The following is a 19,738-nucleotide window of genomic DNA, read 5'->3' as shown; positions in this document are numbered from 1 at the left end:
AGCCCTCAGCCCAGCTCACACCAGGCACCCAGCTCCTTTCTCCTTCTGTGTCTGTGTGGAGGGTGCCCAGGACCTGGCAGTCCACGCCACTACTCTCAGGACCCTCGTCTTGACCGTGTGCTTCAAAAAGGTGCTACCATTAACAGTCTGGGGCCCCCCAAGGACGAGGCTTCTCTGACGCTACCCCTTGGATGTAGACGGATATTCAGTTTTAAAAAGGGTGGACATGATTCAAGTCAGGGCTCAGAGGGCACGGACTCACCCGACAGAGGACAGGCCTACAGCCTGGACCAGCCACAGTGCAGGGTGGGATGGCAGCAGAGATGTGCGTGCACAGACACGCAGGGTGCAGGGTGGACATTGGTGGCCTGGGCAGGCAAACCACAGCCAAGATGCTGGCCCCAAGCCAGTCAGTCCAGTGTGACATGGGCCTGCGGTGGAGCTGGTGCAGCCAAAGAGAGGACAGGCCTCTGGGAGTGCGAGTGCCCACATGGGCAACCTCAGCACTGTCCTCAAAGGCCTGTGGTCAGTTAAGACACCTTGGGTGACAAGAGGACCCTGCTGCCCAAAACACAAAGCCCAGGGCCTTCCATCCCTCTGCTCCGAGCCTCCGCTGGCCGATGTCACAGTCCTGCTCCCTGACGCCACAGCCACAGAGCCATCAGGAACCACTGAAGAGATGCATCAAAGGCCAGCTCTAAACCTGCCACTCAAGGGGCTCTACAGAAACAGGGCGGGCAGGCGGGCAGAAGCTTGGTGACCTGCCTCCCGGCGGGCGAGGGGTGGGTGGGGCAGGGCATCCTATCACAGTCTGCAGGGGGCCGATGTCCCCGCGGCCAGGGTTGGAGTTAGCTGGAGGTTGGGAAGACCAGATGTCAGCACATCGCAGCCTGAGGGCTAAATCGCCAGCTAAATCATGTGAAAGTCAGACTTCAGCATCCATAGGGAAAGTTCTGTTGGCGGCAGCCCGGCCGCTGTGTTCACAGGCAGCCACAGCTGCTTGTACGCAGACGGAGCAGCCTTCCCAGGACAGTGCCTGCCCCCCAGCCCCGAGGAGGGGGCCTGTGGCAGGGATGATGGGCCCAGGGGCCTGGCTTGTATCTGACAGGGGCCAGGCCTCTTCCTTTGGAACACCTGCCCCCAAGGCAGAGGTGGAGGGGGCCCGGCTCAGGAGAACAGTCCTGACTTCTGCAGGACCCACTGTCCACTCAGCCCTGGATGGAGGAGGCAGGACAGGCTTGGCGGCCGTGGACTGGGTCTGGGGAGGGTCCTCAGAGTGACAGAGTAGGGTCTGCCAGATAGTGCCTGTTCTGTCCGTGTCCTAACAGCATGGTGATCTTTGGAGAGTTGGCCAGTGTAGTGGGGTACCCTGTGAGAGGGCAGACAGTGGGACAGATGTGTCACCTCCACTCCCACCAGGCCACTTCCCTCCCCAGTTGCACAGAGTAAGACCAGCTGGGGTGTGGGGGGCATCCCCTTCCCACCCCCTCCCAAGCAGCCCTGCTCAGCGCCCACCCACCACCCTGAGTAGGCCCACTGGGGCTGGAGTTCTGCTGAGAGTCCACTGTTGAATAGTTGGTACAAGTGTAGACTCCGAAGGTCTCCAAGGGGAGACAAGGTGTCCACAGGGGTGCAGTGTGGCTGGTGGGGCGTTGACCTGGGCAGGATGGAGCCTGGGTGTATCCCGGGCCAGCCAGGGGCAGGGAGGGGCCTCAGGAGAAGGAGCCCTGCTCTCCTCCGTGGAGCTGGGGGAGTGGGCTGGGGAGGGTGCACTGTGGGGGTCCCTCCAAGAAGTGGGGGAGTTGGGCTCAGGCAGGGACTGTGACTTCCTCCCCCCATCTTGGCAAACGGACTGTGAGGTGCAGGTGGCAGTGGAAGGGTGGGCCTCTCCTGCATGGCCTGACTCTGGCCCTGGGAGGGGGCAGGAAGGAGAAGGACCCCTGCCCCTGTGCTCAGCCTCACACCCAGGCCCCCACTCCTGCCAGCCCGCTGTCCACACCAGCCTTCCCTGACCTCACCTGGCCCTGCACCACACCTCAGCTTCTGCAGCACCTGAGCATCCACTTTCTCCACCAAGCCCCAGTTTAGATTGCACTTCTTCCAGGAAGGCCTCCAGGCCTCCAGCCCAGCCCTGGGATGACACCACCACCCTTTGGAGGAGTTCTTTGGGGATCCTCTCTCCCTGGGCTGAGAACACGGGGGCAGGAACTGTCCCCCTGGCCGCTTGTGCAGACCTGTCATGAGTGGGTGACAGACCCAAGGCTGCAGGACTTGGGTGCAGGGCCTGCCACCTGCTGTCTGAGGGCCCGGCTCCACTTGTCTGCGGGAGGGGGGACAACCAGGGCCACCCCTGGGCCCTGCACCGTGTGGGCCCCTCCCCAACTTCATCAGCCTGCCACCCCTCTCCACCGGCTGGCGCCCGGCCTTCCTCCCCCAAGGCCCTGGGCGGCGGGGGTGCCCCGCCCCGCCTCGCCGTCCCCCTTTGGCCCCGCCGGCGCGGGAAGGCTGGCGGGCGGGCGGCCGTTTGCTTTTGAATCTGGGCCGGGCGCCCTGAGTGGCCCTTTCAAAGGCCGGCGGGGGCGGGGGCCGTTCCCAGGCGCGCCCCGCCCTCCGCGCCGCCCCTCCTCCCGCTTTCCCACGCGCCCGCCGCCGGAGGTTCTCACGGCCCGCGCCCCTCCCCCGTCTGGGAACGGCCCGCGCCTGCCGTGCTGGGGGTGCCCCGCAGCCCCGTGAAGGGGGCGCCTCCCAGGCTCCTCGGGGACGGTGGGAGGGGGTATATGCCACCTGGGGCGGGGGTGCTTGGGGACCACCGGGAGGGGCCGTGTGCCGCCTGGGGGCGGCGTTGGGTGGGGGAGGGGACACGGGTTTATGCTGCGTACGGGGCGTGCTGGGCACCCCCCCTCCCCTAGAGGGGACTGTGTGCCGCCTGGGGGTGCTCGAGGGAGGGTGTTATGTGCTCCTAGTGGGGTGCTCAGGGGCCACGGGGGAGGGGAGGTGCCTGTGCCACCTAGGAGGGTGCGCCATGTGGAGATGGGGACAGAGGAGAATACTCCCTAGTGGGATAACTGGGGGCTGAGGAGGGGTTGCTGGAGTGGGATTCAGTGGGTGTCCTGGGGGAGGCACTGAGGGGGCTGAAGAGGCGTGGGGAACCACCCCAGGGCCTGAGTCCAGAGGGCATCACCTGGCCCAGATTCCACCTGACTTAACCCAGGGCATGTGGTTACCCAGCCCCTCGCCTCACCTATGGGTTCCTGGCCATGCCTACCCTGTGCTGGGGACAGTGAGCACTGACTACTCATTGGGGTCTCCCTGACATGCGAGCAGGTTCTGGGGCCTTCTGTGCAGGCCTCTCTCGCTGCCTCTGTTCCTCCTAACCACCTGGGAAGTCTCGGTGCTGGACTTGGCAAATGCAAGGACAGACCCCTGCTAGATGTGAACTTAAGAGCAGTATCCCGGCTTTATCTGAAGTTCACAGTTTGGCCCATGTTCTCTCTGGGCCCTGTGGCAGCGGGTTGTGGGGAGGGCTGTGACTGTTCTGAGTCAGAGTCCGCAATGAAGGCTGGGAGGACTTGGCCACTTGTCCAGGCCCCATGGCTCACACCCTTCTGGCTGCCTCAGTGGACATCAGCCCTGACCCATTCTGGTGAGCTGGATAGTGGGGTCTCAGCCTGACAGGCCTTAGCCTGAGCTCGGCTGTCAGCCCCACTGCCCCCACACAGTGGGATCTGCAATTCCTGGTCCTAAGTGGGCCCTGGCCTGTGGCTGGCACGGCTGGAAGAGGAAGGGGGTGAGGGCTTGAGAGAACCAGGCCTGCAGGGTGGGGAGTGGCCGCTGAGTGGGAGGCCCGCCCACCTATTCTGTTTGCAGCCACTTCCCAAGGCTCAGGCCTGCACCTGAGAGAAGGGGCTCAGACCTTCCCATGTGTCCTGGCTGGGGTGACCCTGGACAGGCAGTACCTCTCATCCAGGCCCTGTGTCACCCGTGCTGCATCCTGGATACCGTGTTTGCCTTTCTGTCCAGGGCACTAAGACATGGTTTTTCTCCCATTGTCCCAAATGCCACTGTCCCTTCCCCATCTGCTTGGAGGGGTGAACCACCCTGTCAGACTCCTCCCACCGCAAGTGCGCCTCCTACCCTGCACCGTGTGAAGTGCTGCAGGCTGCTCTGGGGAGCGTGGAAATCACACACCAGCCCCGTGCTCTCACCCGACACGCCATCACACAGGCCCCGACACACGCCGTCATACGCACCCCGTGTTCACTCCCCTGACTGGTGCTCAGGGCACTCTTGCACCCCGAGGACTTGGGTGCTCACAAGACACACCCCGCAGAATGCCGGTCTCACACACGTGTGCCCTGACCTGGCCCTTTCGGGGCCCCTGGGGCCCCTCACACACTGCGGGCTTCACCACCCTTGGCCCCTCCCTGACTCTGTCTGCAGAGACATTGTGGTCCCGCAGAGGGGAGGGGAGGACGGCGGGTGGGGGAGGGGCTGGGCCTGTGGGCGGAGTGGGCACAGAGCGAGGTCCCTGCAGGGCCACCCTCCTAGGTGTTGGGTAGTGAGGGCAGAAGCCACTGGCTGGAGCCGAAAACCTGTCTCCTGGGGGCAGAGGAGCATGATCTGGGGTTTTAAAGCCTTCCCGTGCAGGCATCACCCTAACCACACACCTCCCTGAGGTCCTGGGGCCTGGCCGTCGGACTAGGTGGTGCACCCCACAAGTGCCCACCATCGCCCCCATGGGCCAGCTGTGAAGGGGGTGCTGCAGTACTGGGGCCAACAGGGCTTTTGTGGGCCAGGCCAGCTTGTCTTGGAGATTTGTGGCCCTGCCCTGGCACTCTGGGGGCAGATGGCTCAGGGCCCCTCAAAGTGCTGTGGGACAGCGTGGGAGAGTGAGGTGTGGAGCAGACCCAGGGCAGTGCCTAATTGCTTCCTCCAGGCCATCCTGCCCCATCCAGCGAGGTGTCAGGCCAGCTCCTCAGGCCAGGGGCCTTTCATACTAGCCCTTTGTCCCTGCACCCGGCACCATTTGTTGGGCAAGCTCTTAGGGGGTCACACACGCCTGCTGGAGGAGGCCTCCTGGACCCACCAGTCTCAGGACCACAAGTGAGGACAGTGCGGGGTGGTGCTTGGTGGGGACCAAATGGGCAAGTGTCCTGGGAACAGTGACGCCGAGGTCCTGAAGCTGAGGTCCACTGTGTCCCCGCTCCTCTGACACGAGGATCAGGGTTTGGAGGCCCTCGCCACGTGTGGTGTGTGGGGAAGGTGCCGGAAACCCTTGACCCCATGCTGGCTTTTGTCGCCTAGTGGTGTAAGGGAGCGATGTTTATTTATTTTTTTCTGCCTTTATATGCGTTGCTGTAAACTTGCTCTAAGTGAGAACGAAATGGTCCATTATTCTAGAATGTGCCATAGCTTCTCAGCCCAAGCCCCCGTCCTCCCCGCCTGTGGGGTCAGAAATCCCAGAACAGGTCTCCCAGGCGCTGGGCACCAGATGGACCGAGCTTCACGTCGCCCGCCCTGGGCCTGGTTCCTGCTGGGCCGGGAGAGAGGGGTTTGGAGGAGGCGGCTGGTTACCGGCCTGTCTGCGGGCTGGGCAGGGAGCCCCGTCTTCCTCGGGAGTGGGCCCCTCACTAGGCTCCCGGCCTGGAAAGGCCACTTCCGGCTGCCCTGCCCCCTTGGGAGCACTGCTTCTCTCTCACGCCTGGTGCCCTAGTGGAACCGGTGTGGCTCACCTTCCACTCTCCCCTCTCCCGCAGACCCCTACTCGGTGAGGCCCAGGGCTGTTGGGGGCCCCAAGCTGTTTGTAGGCAGCCAACAGTCCTGAGCCAGGTGGCACTCTGCAGCGCTCAGCCTTGGGAGGGCCAGTGGGCCCTGGGTGAGAGTGTCCCACCACGTTCCTGACCCTGGCCAGGTCCTGCCTGTCACAGCCGTCTCCTCACTGTGCACCAGCTGTCCTCTGTCGGCACAGCAGACACCCCAAACCATGGGCTGCAGCGAGTGCGCATCCAGGACAGGCGGGAGCACAGATGTGTCTGGGGACAGCGGTTCAGGGCAGACGCCGTGACCCTGCTTCTCGCTCAGCTCTGACTCCTGGCTGCAGTCACTCCCCTGGGCGGGTGTGACTGGGATTCCTGGACTGGGAGCTGAGAGCAGGCCAGCTCATGAGCGTGGCTCCTAGCACCTGGGAAGGGACCCCTCACGGCCCTCCCGCCGCGCCCCGCCAAGTCTCAGCCTCAGAGGAAAGGACAAGTGTCCCAGGTGCCTGTCCTGGCCACTCCTCACACACCACGAAGCCCAGGCAGGGGCTGGGTGCACCTGCCAGGGAAGTGGCCACAGCAGCCCTTTCCCGTCTTCCTTGGGCCTGGAGGGAGGAGGGGCTGCAGAGGAGGGACCACCAGGTCTGGCCTGCCTGGCTTTGGGTCAATGGCCACCATCAGCCCCCTGGGCCACTCCTTGCCAGCCACCCAGTCCTGGGATGCAGCCTCTCGTCTTGGGCTCGTGCCCCTGCCCCAGGCAGTCCCCAGTCATGCCCTGAGTCCGGGCGGCACGGTGGGTGTTGGCTCCAAGCAGCCTCGGAAGCCGTGGGAACCAGGCAGGCAGGCGGACCCCTGGGACAGGGAAGCCAGGAACCTTCCCAGCTCCTCCTCCCCCAACCTACCTGGCCCCTCCCACCCTGCCAGGCTCTTGGGGTGGAGGCCCGCCCTCCCCTCAGGCTTCCAGGCTAGATGGGGGTGCAGAGACTGGGCGGCACCTACCAGGCCGCACCGTCCAGCCTGTCCAGGGCACCCACGGCCCTCTGCTGGTCTCTGCCCAGATGAGCTGGCATCGAGGACAGGGGTCTGCACATCCCCTGCAGCGAGTGGGCAGGGCTGACACCACCTGCCCACACCCCCTTAGCTGGAGGCAGGAAGGGTGGGAGCCCTGGCTTGGGGTCGTGGCCAGCCTAGAGTGCGACTGTGAGCAAGGTGCTCAGCTTCTTGGAAGCCCCTTCTCCATGCTGGAGGCGCACAGGCTCCATCCTGCTGGGTCGGGGAGGGCCCTCCGGTGGGTGGGCAGTGAGCCCAGAGGAGGCTTGTTCTCTCCGTGAGCCCCACGAGGCCAGGGCCGCAGCCACCCTGGAAGGGTGGCCGTTGTCCACCCCGCAGCAGGTAGTCGGGCAAGGGTTGCTGGACAGGGAGGCCCTGGGTGCCGAGCCCTCCTACAGACGGGGGCCACAGGCAGAGGGCGGGCGGGTGGCCCGGAACCGGCTTTTCCAGCCAGGAGTGGGGGTGGGGGCAGGGCCTCCCAGGGCCCTACTGGGGTGACAGCAAGGCCCAACAGTGGGCAGCAGCCGTGGGAAAACGAGCACCGGTGGTTCCCGAGGGTGGGGCCAGGCCTTTGCGGACAGCGTGTGGTGACTCAGCATGAGCTGGAGGCCCCGCCCAGGCGCGCTTACCGCCAGTCCTGGAAGGCTTGCAGACCCCTTGCACAGGACCCCACCCCACCCTCTTCCTCGCTACCCTAGCCGTCTCTCCTACACCTGCTGGTGCTGTCCCCTCTGGACAGGGGAGCACGGGCCTCTGAGGCACTTGGCTGAGGGCAGTGGCCAGAGGCTAAACTGCCTGTCTGTTTTAAGCTCTTCCCTAGCTGGACCTGGAGTGACCACGGCCTGACCTGCGGCCAGGGCTCTGCCCACACTCCTGCCCCAGGAGCCCCCTGGACCTGTGATCAGGATGGCAGGGCCCACAGCGGTCTCCCTGTGCCAGAGGCCAGCCCAGAGTCTGGCTGGGGGAGGGGCGGCTCCCCAGAGAGACCCTAGGGAGGGTCCTGCCTGAGAATCAGCCTCGTCCCCCAGCCTCCCAACAGAGGGGCCCTGCCCTCCTCACCCATGCCCCATGGGCTGTGATGCTGGCGGCAGAGCAGTAAGGCCACAGATAAAGCAAGCTTCCATGGGACGAGGGCATGTGGGGGCAGGACAGGAGCCCCTGTGGCTCCAGGGGCCTGGGGCCACTGCCTATGACCCAGCCCAGAGCCCCCAGGTGAGGAGGGGGCCAGGGCGATCACATGAGCATAGATCGTGGCCCCTCCTCTGTGTGGACCAGCTCACCACCTCCCACAGCAGGGTGTTTGTCTCCATGGGTACCTGCGTGTACCTGCCTGGGAGCCTAGTCCCTCCCACTCTCCTGACAAGCCCTCCCTGCCTCGCCCTGGGAATCCTGGGTCCAGACCCATCACCCTGCCAGGCAGTGACATCAGGGAGCAGCCCTGCGGTGGCCCCACAAGCCCAGCACCCAGGGACAGTCAGGTCAGTGGGGCTGAGCTGAGCTCCCTGCAGGGGCTCATTGCCTGTCCTAGACGAGGACCCTGCCCAGAAGCAAAGGTGGCTTTACTTCTAACCCCTGACACAGCTGGTGCCCAGCAGGGGCCAGACAGTGCCAGCTCCTGAGGTAGGGCAGATACCAGGCATCACTGAGAAACGTGGACACTGAAATCGCCTGGCTTGCCCCTGGCTGAGGAGTCGGAGCAGCTGTAGGGCTGCCCACCCTAACCCTGTGATGCTGGGCCCTGCATCCCCCACTGCGTTGAGCTGTCCAGGGAGCCCAGGCCTGGCTCTGGGGTTCGAGAGGACAGCCTGGGTGATGGCAGATTCCTGCAGGGTCTTAGGAGCTGGAAGAGGCCACCCAGGGCCCACTAGGAGCCAGTGCAGTCAGGGAGGGCTCCCAGGAGGTGGTGTGCCCCATGGTACTGCAAGGAGAGGAAGGGCTGTCATTTGCCTCTGTGAAACCCCTTGGGCAGACCCAGAGCTGGAAGTAGTACAGGGCTGGGGGGTGGAGGGAAAGAGAGAGCCTCTCCCAGCCTCAGCACCTTCTCTGTCCCTAGGCCTGTAACTGTGACCAGTACCTGAAAGTCTCCAAGGACATGATGAAGCAGCTTGTGTGGCTTGGCAGCCACCCAGAAGGCCCCAGCAGTACAGGTGAGTGTGCCTCACTCAGGTGTGAGCTTCGTGGGGTCTATGGACAGTGGCCCAGCTGCTAGGTGCTCCCAGGGCTAACCTACAGGGATGGACAGGGAGGTGCCAGCTGGGGGCAGTGGTGGAAAGACAGGGTTCACAGCCAGGATCGGGGCCCGTGGCCTCTGCTCCTCTCCGTTCGGTGCACAGGCCACTGGCCCAGGGGACCAGGAAGCTCAGGCACTCAGAACCCGTCTGGGATAGTGTCCACCGCTTTCTCGCCAGTGGACCCTGCTTAGACACCAGTCACCCTGCCCCACACAGGGAGTGCACATGCACACACTTGTCCATGCATACCTTGCCCGTAAAGACACATGCGTGCCCGAGCCCACGTGTATGCACATGCACACGCAGAGCACATACGTGTGTGCCCGGGCACCACTGGCCCTTGCCAAGTGATCTGAACACAGATGAGCCTGGGCAAATAGGAAGGAAGGGCCAGCCCAGGTGTCCGCCCTCACCAAGGCAGGTCCTATTCAGCAACCCAGCCTCAGTTTCCCTCAGTGGAGGCAGGATGGGGTGGGTGGAAGGGGACCTTGGGGCAGTCCGAGGCCAGGGCATCTTCATGTCCCTCTGCACAGCTGGTGTCTCTCCAGGATGCTGCCATCCCACTGGGCTGCTTCGGTCCTTCCCCCCTCTCTTTCTGAGGTTTGGGGCCAGAGCAGGGGCCACCCACGCCGTGAGTGACCTGCCATAACGGTCAGTGTCTAGCCCTGGGCATCTCTCAGCTCTCCACAACGTGCTCGTAACATGCTTGAGGCCTGGGAGGGGAGGGGCAGAGCCGCCAGGCTCCAGCCCCGAGCCCCCAGCAGCCCACCCAGGGGCCCACACTTGTGCTGGGCAGCACCCTGGCGAGCTGTCTTGGGGGCCGCCAGGTAAAAGCCAGGGCCAGACATGTTGGGGTGAGGCCAGGAGGCCAGATGGAGGTTACGGCCTCACTGGGCTCCAAGGAGGCAACCAGGCTAGGGGGGGGCCTCATCCATTCAGACCCTGGCTGCGTAATTCGGAGCCATCTGCGGAGAAATGTTTACCAAGCAAATTACAAGGGTCAGGGGGTCTGGGGTCACCTCTCCCACCTGCTGGCCGCGCTGCCTCAGCCCCCCACTGGCCCCTTGGGCCATCTCCCTGGCCGTCACTCTGGGCCCTCAGTGGGGTGGGACTCAAACGCAGTTAGAAGGAGGCTGCCTCCTGGGGTCACTCCTGGCACCTTGAGCTCCAGTGGGTTCCTTGGACCCCTGCCTGACAGCCCGGCTGCTGGTGGTTGCAAAACAGGCTCCTTGGCAGTGGGCTTATCTGCTCATCGCCACGGATGGGCCGCCCACGCCTTGCCCTGCCTGCTAGTTTTCAGGCCCCCAAGTGCCCTCATCGGCAGATCTTGTGCCCAGAACATGTTTCCCAAGGACCTTTGAGCCCCAAGAATGTCCCAAGGTGTGAGTTCCCATGGGAGCGGACTGGACTGGCACCAAAGCTTCTTGGCCCCCTGCCCTTTGCCCTCTCTGCTGGGGGTGTGGGAGAGGCTGGATACTTCAAGTTACCCTGTGGGCGCTGGGGCTGCCAGCCGATCCTTAGGACAGACCCTGACGTCCTTGATTGACAGGCGACAAGACCACCCAAAATGAGGATGAACGGGAGACAGGTGAGCCCTGGGACCACCCACCAAGGACACACGGGGCCCTGGCACCTGGCCCAATGCAAGATGGGACGGAGGGGACCACGCTGAGGGGTTGGTCCCTGGGCCCTAGGTGGGATGGTGGGAGGCAGTGCCAGGGAAGGCTTAGAAGAGAGAGGAGTCAGTAACCGGTGAACCAGAGGCCCCTGGGCAGGACGAGGCAGGGGGCTGAGTGGTCAGGGAAACTCAGGGAGGAGACCCTGGAGAGTAGGGTAGGGACTCAGGGCGCCTGCTTCCACCGGTCCAGGCTCAGCCCCAGAGGAGGCCCCTGGGTGCGGCACCTACGACCCGCCGTGCCGCTGGCTGGAGGAGGCGGACCTGCGGAGCCGCGCCCCAGCCACGCTGGGCAACGGCACGCGGCTGCAGTTGGCGGGGGTGCCGGCGGGCGTGCTGCAGCGGCGGGCGCTGCGGCACTTCTACTGCTGCACCGGCTGCGGCAAAGTCTTCTGGGAGGGCTCCCACCTGGGCCGAGTCGCCGCGCACTTCCAAGAGGTCCTGGAAGGTGCCCCCGGCTCCCGCGAGCCAGGCCAAGCTCCCGGCCCAGCTGGCAGCTCCGACTGAGGGCTGAGGACTGGACCCCAGGACCCAGGGCCGGCACCACCCTGGGCCGCGGCGACAATAAAAGCGGAACAGCTGCGCAGGCTGTAGCTGTGGCCGTCCTCCGTCCACCGCTCACTGCACACACCTGAGCACTGTCAGCCCCTCACAGCTGTCCGCGAACACAACGTTCTGAGGTCAGGACGCTCGGACCCTGAGCCAGGAACTGCCTGGTGCTCGGCCATGAGGCAGCCGAGAGGTGGGAAGGGCGTGCCTGCAGGAGGAAACGGCCTGGACAGAGGCCCGAGGGCTGGCCTGAGGTGTCTCCCCAAGTCTGCTGGAGCTCAGCGGGCCGGTAGGGTGGGGTAGGGGTAGACAGGCCCCCTCAGGCTGGGTGGTCCACCCACTTTTCTGTGGCGGTGCGTGCTGCCCTTCTCCACCACACCACACCCCCCAGCCTTCTAAAGACACGGGCCAGACCTCCAGGCCAGGAAGGACGGCAGGTCCTGGGGCCCCAGCCAGGCTGGCCCTGGGGGCCTCCTGGGACTCCAACTGCAGGGAGCGCGGATGGCGGATTCTGGGGCCCTTCCTGAGGAACAGGCCCCAGCCTGGCTGGGTGCGGGAGGAGGACAGTCTGAGGGGAGGCCTGCAACCCCTAGTCCGCTGCCCTGGCCCCTTTGCTGGCCAGGGCGTGACCAATCTTCCCCTTGCCCCCGAGCCAGGGCTGCGTGGTCTCCTCTTGTGACAGAAACCAGCGATCACAGCCATGTGGGAGAGCCTTGGACACTTGTGCACCGCATCTCCCACCCAGGGGGAGACCCAGGCTCAAACCCACTGCTGACTTGCAGAGGGCCCACGGGCTGGCGCCAGGTGGAGCGCGGGGCAGGTGCCCAGAGGGGGGCTCCTGCCAGCAGGGGACCTGAGCCCAGACCACGTCTTGCCCTCACTGGCCTCCTCCTGGCTCTCCCCCAGGAGTGCGCACCCACCCTGGCTCACATCCCTTTCCTGTTCCCGCCTGGAGCGGAAACCAGCTCAGATTCTGCCGAGGAACCAGGCGGAAGCCATGGGGTGGCGGGGGCCTAGGGGCCAGTGGCGGGGCGGGGGTGCCACCTCTCCCCAGGGCGGGGTGTATTGGCTGGCCCAGGGGAGACAGGCAGTGCCGTGCCAGCCTCTGCCCCATCCCTGTGTTCCTGACCCCACCAAGGATGACACCATTGCCTCTGAGCCCCCCAGGGGTGCCGCCCCAGTGAGGGGTCAGGCCTGAAGAGCATGCGGGTGGGCTCCTGTCCTTCAGGGCCCCTGCTGTGTGCCAGGTGTGGACTCACTCAGCTCCCAGCAGCCCCAGAGCCAGCTGGACCAGGGCGTCGCTCCACAGATGGAGAGAGGAGGCGCGGAGGCTTGGAGGGCCAGCTCAGGGGAGAAGGCACGGGGGAGGGGCCAGCTCTGCCACCCTGGCCTTCCGCCACCCTGAGGTCACTGCTGAGCCCAAGGGGCAGGCAAGGGTGCTAAGGTGAGTGGGAAAGCCAGATCCCAGCCGACGGAGCGGGGATCCTTTTGCGGCTGAGGTGCTGCCTCCAGGAGCAGGACCTCCGGCCCCACATCCTGTCCTGGGGAGGCAGCCCGACCACACTCCTTCCACCGTAAGTTTAAGAGGAAGGGGCTGGCGGTGCCAGCCCCAGCTGCAGCCTTGAGACTGCTCTGACCCGAGGCCCCTGGGCTGTGGCTGGCCTTCGACAGACAGACAGGCCAGGACCACAGGCTCAGGGAGACGTGGGACGGGACTGTGTGTCCTTCTGGTCCCTCCAGGCAGGTCTGGCCCCAGCCCTGCTCTGCTCTTCAGCCCTGCGTGACCCTCTAGAGAGAGGAGGACAGCTGACTGGGACCCGCTCTAGGTGTGGTCCTTACGCCACGGCTATACCGTCCAGCCTGCCTTCCCGCCTCCCCACCCCTCTGCTGCCCAGACTGGCTGTGTCCCTCCAGGGCTCACAGGCTCACTGCCAGCCCACCCTGTCTCTGTGGCACCGCACCCCTGGCCCCAGCCCCCACCCTGGGTCCTGAGCTACGGGGAAGCGCCTTCTCGCCCCATGCCTGCCTTAGGCCCCTTCCTGGGCTAGGGGTCAGACACGAGGCCGACAGGGAGGGCTGTGGCCCCGGTGCCAGGCCGTGCCCTGAGCAGCCAGCCGGGCAGGCAGGAGCCGCCACAGCGATTGTCTGCTGCAGTTCCTGCCGGGCGTCCTTCCTTGCTCAGGCCGCCGCTGGCCCGGGGCTGAGTGTTTGTTATTTGATCTCTGTCCTCTCTGGGCCCTTCTACCAGGTGTCTGGGCTGCTGGGAAGAAACACTCTCCTCTTTCCCACGCTCCCCGACACATTTTAATGAATTAGCTGGAAGCCCCGCCCCCACTGCCCGCCTGCCCGCTCACCCTCCCTCCCCTGCTGAGTGCTTTAAGGTGGCCACAGGCCTCAGCCCAGCTCCGGCCAGCCGCCCCTTCCGTGCTGTCCTTACTGACCGCGCCACCCAGACCTCCCCAGCCCAGGTCCCAGGACATCTCCCACCGCCCACTGCTCTGAGCCTCGAACAGAAAAGCACCCCCAGGGGGAGGAGTGAGCCCTCTCCAACTCCGGACTCCATCCCACCCTTCCAGGGCGGCACCCCTGTGCCAGCTCCCAGGTGCAGGGCAGAGGTCTAGCCTTGTGGGCAGAGTTGGGTCTGTCCTCTCAGATCCCAGGTTGAGGCTTCTCTTTCAGAGCCAGTGAACTTCTTGCCTGTTTGTGGAGGTGACACCACCACCAAGGACTGCCACAGACACAGAAGGGCTTCTCCGAGTCCCAGGGCAGGGCCTGGCACTCATGGGCTCCTCCCCTTCCCCGCAAGGCATTTGGAACAAATGTCCTCCTTTTGGACATGTCCTTCAACAAATATTTAGGAAGTGCTTGCTGGGAGCCAGTGCCCCACAGGCCCCTCTCCCTGTCTTGTCCTTGATGGGGCAGCTCCAGGGACATGGGGTGTGGACCAGAGTCACCCTGAGCAAATCACCCTCAGGCCGTGGTGGGTCTCCCACTGGTTCCCCATAGAGTGTGGCCATCACCCCAGCCCCACAGATCAGCAGTGGGGGTGGGGGGCTCAAGTGGCAGGCTGGGCTACACCTGTCTGACCCACACTCTGAACCCTGGGTAGGGCGGGCAGCAACCTCAGGCTAGGCTCCATGGCCATTTTGGCCACACTGTCCCTGGCGGAGGCACTGAGCTGGGACTTCATGCCCGAGGTGGCGGCCTCACGTTCCCACACTGAGCTCACAGGGCCCCTTTGTCTGTCCTCCCTGATGCTGGCCACGGGTGTCAATGGGACTTTTCTCCAGGCGCTGCTCCGGGGCCCACAGGGTCTCCAGATGCTCTCCCTCAGGCCAGGGGGCCTCGGCCCACCTGGGCCGGGGCTGGTCTGTAAACCCATCACCTTCTGGGAACGGCCCTGGGCACAGCCGGGCCTCGGCAGGCACACAGAAAACATAGATGTGACCAGAAGGAGCTCCCGGCCCCGGACATGCTCTCAGAACGAGCGCCGTCCCCGCCATGCTGTTCTAGAGCAGCGGGGGCAGCAGAGTGGCGTGTGCCCAGCGGGTCATGGCCCTACACAGTGTCACACCTCCCCACTCTGAGGGTCCTCGTCCAGAGGTGAACATGGGCCTGGGTGGACAGAGCCCAGGATGCCTTGTCTCTGGTGCTGGGGAGGCAAGCCAGGGGGTGGGGATGGTCAGGCCCCCCCCCCCCAGGATGGCCAGAGTTCAGCAGCCCCTGATCCCAGTCCCCCTTACTAGGCCCAGGGACATGTCCCCACGGTATAAGCAAGGCAGAGGGGCTCCCAACAGCAGCAGACACCCAGGTCACTCCCACGGCCAGGCCCAGCACAGGGCCTGGGCTGGGGGATTCCGTCTGCTCAGCCCCAGGCTTACCCACCTGCATAGTGGGGAGCTCCTGGGGAAGGTCTGAGCAGAGTGGCTGGACCACCGGCCTCAGGAAGATCAAAGCGTGGGACTCAGGCAGCCCTGGCCACCAGAAGGACCCCAGGGGAGTCAGACAGGATCAGGTCTGAGGTCTTGCCCAGTTTTACCAATGGTTTGGCTCTGACCCCTTCCAGGTCACGGAGCAAGGTGGCGGCACAGGCGTGGGTCTCGAGGCCTGGGGGACACGGGGCAGACACCCACGGAGCGGGTCCTCAAACAAGGCCTGGCAGGGTGGTCTCCCCAGCTGAGGTGCAGAGCTGCCTCCCCACCCCCGGGAATTCCCAGCCGGCCTTTGAAGGAATTCCAGACTGGCTGCAGCTCCACTGCCCCGGGCCTCCTGCTTTGAGAGTCATTCCTCCTTAATTTCCAGAGACCACATCGGGGCTATAAACTGTAAAATCCTAATGAGGAAATTTGGCGGCAGTGTTAGAGTGTCAATAAAAAGTGCCTTGACTGTTTGGAAATGAGTCATGTCAGAGCTCCCTTTCAGAGCAGCGTGGCGCCTTACCTGGGGCTGCTCACCTAGCCATACCTGACCTGTCCCGTGAGTGCTGACGGGGGACCCAGGGGAGGGGGCAGGCCCCAGATCCCCGCGACTGCCCCCCCACTGAGGAGCTTCCGGCCAAACTGCCCCCAGTCTTGGGCCTCCTCGTCTAGAGATCAGCTTCTTCCTCAGGGCAGGGCTGAAACAGGGTCTGGCCCCTCATGCCAGTCAGGTTCGGGCGCAAACTCGGGGCGAGCCGCGCCGGCCGGAGCGCCGTCTTAGCGAGAGAGGGCCTCGCGTGGCTGAGGCCACACGCCCGAGCTGCTGGCCAGGCTGCCACCCTCGTGGAAAGGGGTCCCGCTGGCCCGAGCTGCGGGGCTCTCGTCACCGCGAGTGCCCGGGGAGCTGGGGCTCCAGGGCCGGTGCTCTGGGATCGCGGAGAGATACCCCAGGTCTCTACTCTTCCCCTACCTCCTCCCCGGGGTCTCAGATGCCCGCAAAGTCCCACCCAGGGGAGGCCGCCGTTGGGTCCCCTCGGGGTCGTGCTCGGCCCGGGGCCAGGCCTGTTCTGTCCGCGCAGAGAGCCTGGAATTTCCCGGGTGGCCAGAGTGAGAGTGGGTGGGACTACAGCGGAGACGCGTACCCCACAACGGCCACCTGGCTCCTCGCCCCGCGAGGCCGGCGACCAGCGCCCCCTGCCGTGCGGCGCGCCCCGCCGGACACGCCCCGGGACACGCCCCGCCCCGGCCCCGCCCCCACGCCGGTGCCTTCCAATCAGCGGGCTGCCGGCGCGCGCGTCACGGACGCCCTATTGTTATGCAAATATAAAGGAGGTAAAAGGCGCCCCGGCGCGGCGTGCGTGTGAGTGCAGCTGTGCGTGGGGAGGCGTGTGGGGCCCGCGTGGGAGCCGCAGTCCGAGCGAGCAAGGACCGGGAGAGCGCGGCGCCGCCGCCCGGGCCCGGCCGGCCCCGCGAGCGCAGCTCCTGCCCCCGTCGCCCGCCCGCCGGGCGCAGCTGGATGTGGCGGGGGTCCCGCGGCGGCGGCCCCCGGCCCCCAGCGCCTGGAGCGCCCAGGGGCGGCGTGCGGGGCCCGGGGGCGCCGCGCCCTCCATGCACCGAGGTGCGCCTGGAGGCAGCTGGGGGCCCGTGCTGCAGCCGCTACACGAGCTGAGCCCCGACCCGGCCTGCGGCCTGCGCCCGGCGGCAGCATGAGCCAGGCCGAGCTGTCCACCTGCTCGGCGCCGCAGACGCAGCGCATCTTCCAGGAGGCTGTGCGTAAAGGCAACACGCAGGAGCTGCAGTCGCTGCTGCAGAACATGACCAACTGCGAGTTCAATGTGAACTCGTTCGGGCCCGAGGGCCAGACGGCGCTGCACCAGTCGGTCATCGATGGTAACCTGGAGCTCGTGAAGCTGCTGGTCAAGTTCGGCGCCGACATCCGCTTGGCCAACCGCGACGGCTGGAGCGCGCTGCACATCGCCGCTTTCGGCGGCCACCAGGACATCGTGCTCTATCTCATCACCAAGGCCAAGTACGCGGGCAGCAGCCGGTGATGCCGGCTCGGACCCCGACCCGCATGCGGGGCCCCCCACGTGTCCTCCCTGCTGTACCTTCCCGCCAACTACCTCGGTGTGCGCCCGGCCCTCGGCGCCCGCAGCCATCAAGAGTCCGGCGCGCACGTCGGCGCCCACCGGGGCCGCGCCGCACCCGCCCGCGGCCCGGGGTCGGCGCCCCCCGCGGCCGCCCGGGACCGGCCGGAGCGCTTCCCACGGCCCCGCCCGCCGCCGCCGTGCGGGTGGGGGCGGGGCGCGGGCTCCAGCCCCTTTGAAATCTGAGTCTCGCGACCAGCAAGTTCGGAATCCCGAGACACCGGATCCTCCGCTCGAAATGTTTTCTCCTGAAGGTGGAAGGACCCGTGGCCGACGCGCGGCGGCAGAGAGGCTCTGCTGTTCCCGGGTTTCTAAACTATTTATCACGTGTGTGCGTATTTGTGGGTGAAACTAGTGCGCCTGATTTTTTTGTTTGGAAAATACTGTGCGTGGTCAATATTCTGGGCGGAAGATGCAGTTTGGGTGTTTTTTTCCCCCCTAGTCCTAAAACTAAAAACTTGAGTCTGTTATTTCTTGGTTGCACTGAAAATACCGCCCAGCCTGACGGTTTCCCTGTGCTGCTCCCACCCTCCGGCTTCTCGCCCCCTCCGCTCCCCCCTCTCCCTCCCCTCCCCCCTTTTCTCTCTCACACACACACAAATCCGCGTGAGTTTTGGAAGCCCCGGGCCTCCCGCCCCTTTCTCCGGTGAGAGGTCACCATCCCCCAAGCCTGCCGTTTTGTAAAGCTTCCGCGGGAGCCTGGGTGCTCGGGTGTGGCGGTGACGGGGCGGTGGGGGGGGGGGTGGGGGGTGGGAATCAGACCTTTTCTAGTGAGTTCTATTATAGTTAACAGTCGGTTGCACACTTTTTTAAAAAAAGTAAATGGAATTGCCACGATTAACTGTCATAACATTTATGACAGAATATAAAATATTAACATATTTTAAGCCAAGTTTCAGGTGTATTTCGAATCTTGGTTATAAACCCAATTTTAAAGGGCGTTGTATCCAGCGTTGTGAAGGCAACTTTACCCATATTTATATTTTTATAAAATACCTATAAGACTGTGAATCTCTTGTGCTAATTGCTGAGTGAGCTGAAGGGCCGCTTTGCCCCTCTTCAGCCGCCCGGGGCTTGGAGCACCCGGTTCGAATCCGAAAATCCTGCCACAGGGGAGGGGCCGCCGGGAGGGGCTACGCGGGGACCTGGGATGGAGGCGGTGCTTCTGCGTCACTTTCTGTCCCGAAAGGCGCCCTTCCTGGTCTCCGAGGTTCCAATTTTCTATGCAACCCCACACCCCTTGTTGTTTTGATCCTGAGAAATAAAAGGGAGGCTGAATTATTCAAATTTAAATGAGGCTTCCCCTGGGTAGAAGTGCTGCTGACCCTTCGTGCAAAAATGGGGAGCACTTGAGGACACAGGTGGGTGGAGGCCCTTTGTGCGTGGCTGGTCAGATTTGGGCAGTCATCTGTGGCTTTTTATAAAACTGTGTGAGGAGAATATGTTGATAATGTCAGTGAAACAAGCAGACATTGAAACTGAGGCACAGACTACTCCAGAAGGAGTTTTTCTGTATATTTTTTCTAGATGCAAATACCTTTTTAATTATGTTAATTAATGTTAAGACTTTCTAGGCTCACATGGAAGCTGTGTATGGGTCCCAGTACGATTACGTCGAACTGGATGAAGTCTGCAGCACAGTCCTGAGTGTACGATATAGACTTGTAGCCCAGCGTGAAAAATTTATAAATAAATTTTTCATTGATCTTTTTATATTAAAAAAAGAAAGTTTGTGGGTTCTTCTTGGGCTTGGCACCGGGAAGAGGGTCAGGCTGCAACGTGCTGTTTGCCAGTGATGGCTGCGCAGTGCTTGGCTTGTTTCCACCTGAAGACCGAGCCTGGGAAGCTGGCTCAGCCTCAGCTCGAAGACCCCCAGCCGGTCTCGCACCGGACTGAGGGCCCGCCCACCTTCTCCAGCCGTGGGAGTGGGCACCCGAGAAAGTCCAGAACCGTTTCCTCTGCTCCCTGGCAAAGCAGCTGAGGCCTCTGCGTGGAAAGTTCTGCTTGACGCTCTTCCCCACCCCACCCCCCAGCCGGCCTGAGGTGCCAGTGGTCTTAGTGAAGGGGTCAGGCCCTTCTTGTCTCCCTGCACCCCCCCCCCAGCTGCTTTGGGTTTATGCTGGACCACCTGCTGCACAGAAAGGGCATCTTTTAAATTGTGGGAACATCGGAGTTGCTCACTTCTGATGAGTAAAAGCAAAAGGCTCCTCCCTCTGCTCCAGCCTCTGGTGGTGCCTAGAGAGCAGGAGGCCTGCACGGGCCTGGGCAGTCGCCCCCAGCACAGACCACAGTGCAGGGCCTCTGAGCCCAAGCCTGAGTCGGGCACAGGAGGGGTTGCAGGGGAGGATGCCCACCCCAACGAGCGTGGCCTGCCCAGAGGAGACTGGGAGAGCCAGTGAGTTGAGGAAGTTTT

At 64.2% G+C, this 19,738-nt stretch overlaps 2 protein-coding genes across 15 annotated transcripts in view; both read left to right on the top strand.

Moving 5' to 3' along the window:
• Nucleotides 1–15,653, top strand: part of EXD3 (exonuclease 3'-5' domain containing 3) — a 74,182-nt gene extending 58,529 nt beyond the window's left edge. For 10 of the 14 annotated variants that reach the window (XM_032479022.1, XM_032479017.1, XM_032479014.1 and 7 more), the window contains 3 exons: nt 8,860–8,953; nt 10,587–10,625; nt 10,906–11,317. In XM_032479022.1, the coding sequence (XP_032334913.1) occupies nt 8,860–8,953; nt 10,587–10,625; nt 10,906–11,219 (447 nt within the window). In that variant the 3' untranslated portion in view covers nt 11,220–11,317. The other 4 variants (XM_032479020.1, XM_032479015.1, XM_032479016.1 and 1 more) reach the window with 4 other exon arrangements.
• Nucleotides 15,654–16,542: 889 nt separating this feature from the next.
• Nucleotides 16,543–19,053, top strand: NRARP (NOTCH regulated ankyrin repeat protein). The gene has a single exon (XM_032479033.1). The coding sequence runs from the start codon at nt 16,885–16,887 to the stop codon at nt 17,227–17,229; it is 345 nt and encodes a 114-aa protein (XP_032334924.1). The 5' UTR covers nt 16,543–16,884; the 3' UTR covers nt 17,230–19,053.
• The last annotated feature ends 685 nt before the right edge of the window (nt 19,054–19,738 follow it).

This window comes from Camelus ferus, chromosome 4 (genome assembly GCF_009834535.1).
Source record: "Camelus ferus isolate YT-003-E chromosome 4, BCGSAC_Cfer_1.0, whole genome shotgun sequence".
In the NCBI taxonomy this organism is placed as follows: domain Eukaryota; kingdom Metazoa; phylum Chordata; class Mammalia; order Artiodactyla; family Camelidae; genus Camelus; species Camelus ferus.
Note: the sequence above shows the minus strand (reverse complement) of the source record. Positions and strands in the feature narration are given on the sequence as shown.